The sequence below is a fragment of the Micrasema longulum genome, unplaced genomic scaffold (assembly GCF_059751315.1).
Source record: "Micrasema longulum isolate JH-2025_06_02 unplaced genomic scaffold, ASM5975131v1 h1tg000993l, whole genome shotgun sequence".
In the NCBI taxonomy this organism is placed as follows: domain Eukaryota; kingdom Metazoa; phylum Arthropoda; class Insecta; order Trichoptera; family Brachycentridae; genus Micrasema; species Micrasema longulum.
In genome coordinates, this window is record NW_028278181.1 from 736,416 (window position 1) to 746,127 (window position 9,712).

The window sequence follows — 9,712 nt, forward strand, 5'->3', positions numbered from 1 at the left end:
GTTTGATGTGCGTGTGCGGTTTCTGGACTAGTCTTTATTCTATGATCGAACCTTTATATTAGGGAAAGTACATTTCAAAGAAAAGCTACTCTTAGATCAGCATTTGATTCAGGCAGAGGAAAACTTGTCGAAATCCGGGGCTCCCCAAAATCTAGATTCGGAGATCGCGCATTTTCCGTTGCCGAACCAATGAGGAACTTCTGCCCTACGGGAAATTGGATACAAAATAGTTTTCTTGCACGCGGTAAAAAATAGAGCATCAAACTGTAAAGCAAAATTTCTTGAAAATGTACGAAAAAAATAATAAAACGTATTTTAATAAAAATGCATTACTTTGAACGACGTCACTGGTTCATATGAACCAACTGATGATGTGAGAGCTGTGAAGGATATTCGGTTTGCTTACCGTAAACGAACCGATCGGGAGAACTGACAGAGAAGAGCCGCTGACGTCCACGCGGAGTTATTTCAGAAATACAAAACTTTAAAAAAATCATAGCGCTGATACTACGATATAAAAAAAACACCGAACTTCCTCATTGCCTTCAAACTTACGAATCATCGACAGTCCCAGACAGTTATGCCTGTTGGAAGGGCTATCTCTATGTTGAACAATATTACTTTGGACATTGACATTTTTCACGTCTCTGAGGGAGTTTTTCGTTACAAGATTCTCTTACTTTTTTAACCCATTATTCTCTAGATATTTTGTATACTTATGTGTTTTTTTTATACATACCTAATTTTACCTAATTATTTGAATTATTTCCTAATTATTTTAATTATTTCTATATGTATGAATTAAGATATTCCATTTTGTAATGTACATATATATGAATAAATAAATTGAATTGAGTTGAAAATTGAATCGAATTCAAATCTCACTTCTTTCATCATCATCATCATTCCCTATCCGCACCTAATGGTGCATAGGGCACTGCATTTGTACACCAAACGCAACGTATCTTGATCATTTTTGTTACATGAAGGTAAGATGATCAGTCTTACGCTTCAGTTATCAGTCCGGGGACTATGAAATATTTTAGTGTGAAAACACCCTTTTCAATAAATATTTTATATTGGGGTCAATAGGGTCGACGGGGTTGTCGGGAATCGAACCCGAGACCTCTTGCATGGTAGGCAAATGCTCTGACCATTACACCGCGAGGCCGACAAACTTCCAAAATATGTAACTTTAGCTTAGTTAGATTGGAAGTTTACGTATACAATTCTAAAGCGTCCTTGAAGTGATTTTTCACAAAAATTGCACTATATGAATCAGACATATAAAAAAAAAAAAATGGGGAAACCAAACAATTTAAAACAGTGTCAAAAAAAGTGTTTGTTTATTATTTTTTATATATTTCGTTTTCAAAAAAGACTTGTATTTAATTTTTTTTAAACTTTTATTTTATTGATATTTTTAAGATTTTTTAAAAAAAATATTTTATGTAAACATTTGTTATATTATGTTACAAAAATGTTTAAAGAGAGAAATCCCTGCAAAAAAACTGCCTCTGCAGTTTGGCGGGAATTTAAAAAAAAAAATTGTTTTGAATTTAAAAAAAAAAAAAAAAAAAAATAATAATAATATTACAATAAGTAATATATACTATAAATTGATATTTTTCGGTGGTTCGGTGGGATACAACAACTCTCATCCATGTAATCAACTCAAACGTCGAAACTATTTAATATATTATATTATATAGATATATTATACATTATTTTAATAAATAACTCATTTAAAAATTAATAAAAAATAACGCTATGAATTCAGTCGGTATTAGGTATTCAATTGAAATGTCAACTAGCCGAATTGTTCTAGAAATTAATAGTGCTAAAAACGGCCGCGTCGAGCGCCATATGTCCTGCAATATGACGCATGAAAGTAATTATGGTCTTATGTCAAAAGTACCATCTCAAAGAAAAATAGTTCTTAAGAAATGATGTTTAAAATACTGTTTTCCAAATCAGAATCTTCAAATATTTTGTGTAATCTGCAAGTTTAATCTAGGAGAAAAAACCTGCACTGGGGTTAAGACATTCAAAATATCGTATACTTATTTGTATGAAAAAATAAGCTGGAATAATCGGCTAGTTTTTTGGCTCACCGCAGGCGCTGGGCGCGCTTTATTAATATTAATATTTATATTAGGATAAAAATACAAACGGTGGAAATGATTTAAAATAAATGGTAATTATTTAATTGTTTTTCTGTAAATAAAGTTACAGTAAACACTATTATGGTTAGTCAAATATAATGGTAGGCTGCGCATATTCGCTTCTATACACGGTTCGCCCCTGGTATACTGTGGCCCTAATAGTGCAATTTTCTATTGTGCAATCTGATTAGTACCGACTGCCGACGTCCCGCTGTTTTGTTTTACATTTCAATAAAGATTCCTACGCATCGCAAGCACTTGCTACTATTATCCAATTGTATTTATGTTTATTTTTAGTTCGCTTTTTCCCCTAACTGTCATTACAACCCACTGACACATTGATATACTTGTATTATGTATTTTTCATTAAAATGTAAATACTACCCCGCATTCAATTTATAGTTGAGTTGATTTAAAAAATGCAATCAACGTGTTTACCATGCTGAACAATAAGGTAAAATGTAACATGATTAGAATGACAGTTGTCAGAAAAAGTGACAATAGAACTTTGTAGTAACGTCAAAGGAGTTATATATATATTGACACACGAAAAATCATTTGTATCTGGCGTGTAATTTTTTTTTTTTAATGCAATGCTTGAAACATTAATCAACATTAATATATTAAATCAGCTTTAAAACTAAAATAAACCTAATTATTAACGACGTTCTTACAAGGTTACATCATTTTGCAAAAACGTTAAGAGTTCGGACAAATTGATCAATGTAAGTTGATCGAATTAAAAAAATATTCATTATTTTTTTAATATTTTATTTGGCACCACAACAGGCCAGGAGCCCAATTACAGTGGTGAATCACATCACAGAACACCCAGGCTTGAGGAAAATCACATTTTAATTTTTGTGTTCTCACCGGGTATCGAACCCGGAACCTTCTGTGCGCGAGTCAAGCGTCTTGACCACTACACCACGGAGGCCACCATTCATTCATTCGATGTTGTTCATGAAAAAAGTATAAATGTCTCATTTTTTGGTGAATAATTGTGTTTTTGCGTTTTTTATATCAATTTTTGGAAACAGAGTTTCATGATTGCATGAAATAACTGAAAAAATCGATTTGATCAGTGATCAGTAATTTCCCATCACTAATGAAATTAGTTTGACAGCCGTCATTCTAATCAAGCTATATTTTAAGGACTATAGGTACATTTGTGTTTAAGTTAATGATCATTTTCTGTGGTCACTGTAGAAAGTGTTCAAAAAAGGAACGCCGCTTTGAATAACGAATGGGTTGCGTTTAGTTGTTTCGTGCATTTTCCAAGTAAAGTAAAAAAAACATAGAATCATAGAATTAAGAATAGTCCAGAAACCGCATACGCACATCAAACAGAAGGCGACTAAACTACTCTTAAATGAGTAGGTTTACGTTTTGACCCATTAGTTTGGTAGACGTCGCTCAGTACGCAACTCCTGATTTGAATTCAACTATGCCGTGTTGTGTCGTTTTAAAGTATAGAAATAGTGCTTGGATCTTAAAGAAACAGGATGGGATCCCATTTCATGTGTAATTAGCAAATAAATGTGTATGTAACAAATGCATTACTTAAAAATTGAATTATTTTTCCATCTGTCAAATTGTCGAGGAAATCAAAATGGACATTTCGTTAGTATTGCCAGGGTAGTAATTTTTTTTACCCTACTTTGCTCATCTAATGAGAGAAGTAATGAAAATTGGACCTCGGATTAAACCACTCTGTGGTGGACATTTGACCGACATTATCTTGAAAACATCAAATATTATTTAACATGATAAAAAAATATCCGCTTTATGTAAAATAAAATTTGTTTTATATTTTAAGTTCAAAGTTCATTTATTGAATAGCTCTTATTAAATGACCCTTTACTTATCTACTCTGTTGTGTCAATCAATATTTCCGCGCGCACTTTAAAATTTTAGAGAAATTAACAGATTGCTTTTTTTTTACCCTACATTTTTGTTATGATTATATTTTTTCCCATCTTGCAACATTACGCGGTGATATCACGAATGCGCGCGGCGAAAGTGGGGCATAGTAGGGGCATTTTTGGACACAGTCCAATGTATTCAAATATGATTCTACGCTCCTTCTGGATTATTCTTAATTCTATGATAGAATCATATAGTTAGGAATAGTCCAGAAGGAGCGTAGAATTATGCCGCGCGCATGCATGAAGTCGCCGCGTAATGTTGCCAAATCGCGAAAAATATAATCATAACACAAGATAATTTTTTTTTTTTTGAAAACCAATTAGTTAATTTCACTAAAATTTTATTGTACACGCGGAAACATTGATTGACACAACAGAGTAGATAATGCAAGCATTTGGACATACTCAAACATTGTTGAAGTAAAGGGTCATTTAATTTAGAGTAATTTCATAAAAATAAAATATTTTACATGAAACGGATATTTTTATGTCATGTTAAATAACATTTGATGTTTTAAAAATAATGCTGGTTAAATGTCCACCACGGCATTGTTTAATCCCAGAGGTCCAATTTCCATTAGTTCTCTCATTAGATGAGCAAAGTAGCGTAAAAAACGTCCATTTTGTTTTCTTTTACAATCTGACAGAAGGAAAAATAATTCAATTTTGACCAGCCTAGCTTTATTTCTGGTCGGCAACTCTGTGGACTACATTGGTGACCTTTAATCTCACTCTTATCCATGTGTTGGTTCTTCAGTTTCTCAACGAAATACCCACCATTCTCCTTTCCATAGTTCTTTGTGTTGCTTAATTTGTGATTTTTTTCCATAAACACAAAAACACTTATCTGATTATAATTTTCCTTTGTTCTAGCTGTTACTATCTACACCGGCTCACGCTCAACCGAGTCTCAAAAGTATATGCGGCCCCCTCCTAAGGACTATAGTCGGCTCCCAGTCGACCCTCTGGCCTTCCCTGACTAGTCTAGAGGACATCAAGACTGAGATCAAGCAGGAAGTTCTTGACGAAGACAGGAAAATAATCAAACGCCAGTACAACATGCTGAGGAAGTTAGAGGAAGAGTCTATGGACTGGGCGGCTGAATTACTACGCTCTGATGAAACGGAAACGTGATAAGTTTTAAAAGTATTTCTGTGTAATGTATGAAAAATATTGTATAAATGTTATTAATATATAATATCATGTTTTAGCATTTCATTTTGATGTTTTAATGTGTCAAAACATGGGTTGTATAAAAAAAATCTAAAAAACATTCCATGGAAAGCTTGATAACTCAATAAAGTGTAAATAAATCTATCATTTTAGATTTAACAGACAAAGCTGAAGATTTGAGCAAATATGGAGGACCTCTGATAAGAAAGAGAATATCTAAGTCCTAGCATTTACAGAGCTAATGATGTCTGTCATCAACCGGTTTAAGTAATCAGCGAAAAGCAGTGATACATCGATTAGTGAAGTTTTTGGACCAACATTAAATCCTTATCATGTAGCTGTGAATTACTCTTGCGTCCCATCCTCATTGCCAATGAGGAACTTCAGCCCTACGGGAAATTGGATACAAAAAATGTTTTCTTAGGCGGGTTAAAATTAGAGCATTAAATTGTACAACAAAGTTTCTTAAAAAAAGAACAGAAAAAATATTTTGATAAAAACGCACTACTTTAAATGACGTCACTGGTTCATGTGAATCAACCTATGATCTGAGAGCTATGGAAGATTTCCGGTCTGCTTGTCGCTTTTGGATCAATAGGAAGAACTGAATGAGAATAAGCGGAAATGAACCTCTGACGTTACACGCGGAGTTATTTCAGAAATACAAAACTTTGAAAAATCGTAGCGCCGATAATACGATATATAAAAATTAAAAAAAAAAAATTTTGACTTAGTTTAACAGTCTATTAACAAATAAAAAAATTTAAATAAAACCACTGAACTTCCTCATTGTGAATGCCTTGCAATTGCTTTTTACTATGAAGCGAACACACCGAATTTAGTATAGTTGTTTATTATAAAGCGTGACTAGCTGTTTACTCTATGACTATTGTGCAGACTATTGTGGATACCCTGCCAGGATTTGTGGGTATGCAGTTATGTTCTCAAGACTCAGTTGTATGATCATTAGTAATAGTTAAAAATTGAAAGTAATAGTGACAATTTTAAAACAGAAAAATACTTTTCCAAATCTTTAACTCTCACTGCTGATCGGACAACCCGGCCTTTTGGCCATAGTGTGAACAGCAAACGCTTCGCTACTATGGCCAAGCACTTACAGTAGCCAATATAGTTTTAGGGAAAAATAGGAACTCAAAATGCTGTCTTCTCTAATATATAGTGACCAATAAAGGAAAGAAAATAAGTTTGAAGTGAAGTTTTATTGGACTTGGCAAATGTTAAATATTTTTGTAAAGTATCATTTACCTGTGTTAGGGTCGGTTTTTTAAGCATCCATTGGTAAGCTCGATACCATTTTTAACTATTGTGATATTTTATATTATGGCAGATTATAATGTTTTATAAATGTTCAAAGTGGTCATTAAAATAATGGTTAAATGGGAACTACCTAATTTTGGCCGGTTAAATGCATTATTATATGTTATCTTCTTGTATAATATTTTCTTTCTTAATATAATTGTAACTTGGAATATGACCTTCTTTTTCTGTGATTTTTTTAATTTCAAATTGTTGAAAAATGGTTTTGTAATTAATGTTTATTCATGGTCATTTAATTACTGCCAAGTGTTATAAAATAATTTATAAAATATATTTAAATCCAGAACACTACTGTTTGCGCTCGATATATTAAAAGTAATATTATAGACAGTTGACAAAAAATATATAGAAATCACTAATAAATGTTTATTAAAAGCAGTAAACGGTTCGTAAAGCTGATAGAAATTTGATAAATTGTTTATAAAACCGGCTCTTAGTATATAATATTATATAGATAGCTTTTTAACTCTTACAATGTCTTAGTTATTTATTATAGTTGGAAATGTTTGCATCCTAGAGATATTATTTACATAAATTTATCTATAGTAAGACATCGCGTATTGTACCAAGATGAGGCTTCCAAATTATCATTGATGGAATTCAATATTCTTTACTCGAGTGTTTCCCCTTTTTATTATATTGTTTTGTTTTAATAAGTTTTTATTCAGCTTTTTATACAAGTGATTAAAAATGTCATGGCAAAAATGAATCATTTTGATAATGTTTTTTCATATGGAAAAAAGAAAACTAAATGAGAGGGATATTTTGAGGAGTTTATTCTTATCTTTTTTTATAGATCTAAGATTTTCACACTGTGTTAATAAAATGTTTTTTGACGTTATTAAAGATAAATTGATATTTTAATTTTTCTGTTTTTCTTTCATCGTTTTTTTACTTATCAGAAAAATATTCCATAAAAAATAGAGTTGGTTTCAGGTCTGTATTATTGTTACACGGCCACATCCAATTGAAATATTTTGATAATTTTACAGGTATAACATATTATTAATGCAATTTGATCTTTATCAAAATAATTTAAAAAGGCGATGTATAACAAGATACTTTTATATGAATGCAAAAGGAAGCTAAGAATGTATGTCAGAATAGATGTGTGTGGCATTCCATCCCCTCTGCCACGTACCCCTACGGAGTATTGTTATTATGATGGTAGTAGTAGCTAGTAGACAATAATCATTATAGCTAGTTACACAAAAAAGCTCATGGTTATATTTAGTTCGTTGGATGGATAAGTCGTATTTTTAAGATTTTTTTTTTATGTATGTAAGTCCGCCAACATGGTATTTACACTCTGCAGATGTTTTTATAATTGTATTAGTAATATTTTATCAGTAATTTATATTTCTGCAGAAGTATTTGAGTTAAAAAATGTATTTAATTTTTTAGTATTTAATATTGCTCTCCCGAAAATTTTAGTAAAATAGTTCTACATCAAGCTGACGATTTATTATACAAAATTACTACTCGGTTTATACTAAAATGAATGTTTCAATCAATTCGTCAGTCGAATCTAATATCCTCGATTTATAGATGGAATCCTTATTCATAATCTCCAATACGAAATCATTCCGTGTATTATTCAACAGTCTGTCGTAATCCGCTTCTGCCAATACACTGTCCACATCATCCCGCTTTAGTAATGCCAACTGCTGCAGAATGGTGCACTGGACTAATGCCCACAACTTGTAAACTTGACACTCCGTCCAAAATTCGCCCCATTTTATTATCTCCGCAATTTCAATATCGTGCTTTTTAAGCTCTGAGCTTAACATTTCATAGTAATTTTTTACTAAATCTTCAAAGGTGTTCTGCCTCTGTTTACTAGTCATGTTGAGATATAGCAAACTTACAACGTCGCCCATGGGAGGCATGCATCGACATGCTTGGTAATCTACCAATATGCAGTTTATTGGCTTTTGATCTTTATCATATTTAAACATCAAATTGTTCGCCCATAAATCTCTATGCGCCATCACGTTACGCTCAGTTTTGGACGGGCAACATAGATCTAAGGCTTGTCGATATAATTCATTCCATTTTGCTTTAACGGTTTCAAAATGGCGTGTTTCATCGCCATACTTTGTAGATTTGCTAGCTACTGCGAGTGCAGCCTCCATTCCCGCTATGTACCAGCCTTCGTACTTATATCCGCACTCGTTCAAAACGTCACCAAACTCGTGTTCTATACGATATTTTGTATTTAATAGTTTGGTCTTGCTTTCTTCTAGAATCCAAGATGCCGCATGGAACTTTGCTAAACTCCATAATGCGGTTAAACAATGGTCAACATCGAATGATGTCCTGGAGTCAGTTATTCTGTAGCCATGTTCTCGTAAGTTTTCTAGAATGATATCTGATTCTGAGGAAAATGAACATCTGGCGTGATACCCCGTTGATTCTAAAAAAGATTACAATATGATTTAGAATAAATAAATATACATACGTACAAAAGTTGTTCATTAAAAAAAAATGAACCTACTCTGAATTTTATCGAATTCACTTAATATCTTCGTGTAAACACTCAACTCTCGGTCGAAGTATCCCGCTTCTCGTAATTTTCTGGCCTTCTCCTCATCGCTTGGCAAAGACTTCAGGAAACAGTGTATTCTTCTCGTTTTTCCTCCAATACTTGCATCGACAGTCATATCGTAGTAATCCCCTTGGAAACCAACAACACTTCCACCAGCATTTTGAATACTATAAGATTTCACTTCATAACATTGATTTTTATCAATAAACGCAGATATAATTTTTTTCACTGCATCAAAGGTTAGCTGTTTTTTGCATTCTCCGTTATTTGAACCCATTTTAAAATGATCAGGATGGCAGTCCTTTAGAAACTAATATAAGCCATCTACAAACTCTATCAGCACATTATGTACACAGTTAGTTTTATGTAACAATTAGTAAATGGAATATTTTCTTATCTTCATTCCACATTAATAGCATCACATGCTTCTTGTTTGTACCCAATGCTCTATCAATGTTTGTCCCGTGGCATCCATTTTGATATATTTACTGCCTGCACTATATTATCAAATTATGTACATAATTTTTTTTACATTTTACATTTTTTTTTTTTTTTTGCAC

General features: G+C 32.4%; 2 protein-coding genes across 2 annotated transcripts in view; one reads left to right on the plus strand and one right to left on the minus strand.

Moving 5' to 3' along the window:
• l(2)05287 (WD repeat-containing protein l(2)05287) overlaps positions 1 to 7,468 on the plus strand; it is a 51,508-nt gene extending 44,040 nt beyond the window's left edge. Inside the window, exon 13 of the mRNA XM_088232538.1 lies at positions 4,967 to 7,468. Within this exon, the coding sequence (XP_088088664.1) occupies positions 4,967 to 5,227 (261 nt within the window). The 3' untranslated portion in view covers positions 5,228 to 7,468. The remainder of the gene's footprint in view (positions 1 to 4,966) is intronic.
• On the minus strand, positions 6,036 to 9,566 carry LOC148277712 (uncharacterized). The gene is made up of 2 exons (XM_088232540.1): positions 9,102 to 9,566; positions 6,036 to 9,020 (listed from the first exon to the last, which is right to left on the minus strand). The coding sequence occupies exons 1-2, from the start codon at positions 9,427 to 9,429 to the stop codon at positions 8,092 to 8,094; spliced, it is 1,257 nt and encodes a 418-aa protein (XP_088088666.1). The 5' UTR covers positions 9,430 to 9,566; the 3' UTR covers positions 6,036 to 8,091.
• Positions 9,567 to 9,712: the final 146 nt, after the last annotated feature.

Coding starts and splice junctions, on each gene's coding strand:
- LOC148277712 (XM_088232540.1), bottom strand. CDS start 9,429: ATGGGTTCAAATAACGGAGAATGCAAAAAACAGCTAACCTTTGATGCA. Junction 9,021..9,101: donor TGAATTCGATAAAATTCAGA/GTAGGTTCATTT, acceptor AATCTTTTTTAG/AATCAACGGGGTATCACGCC.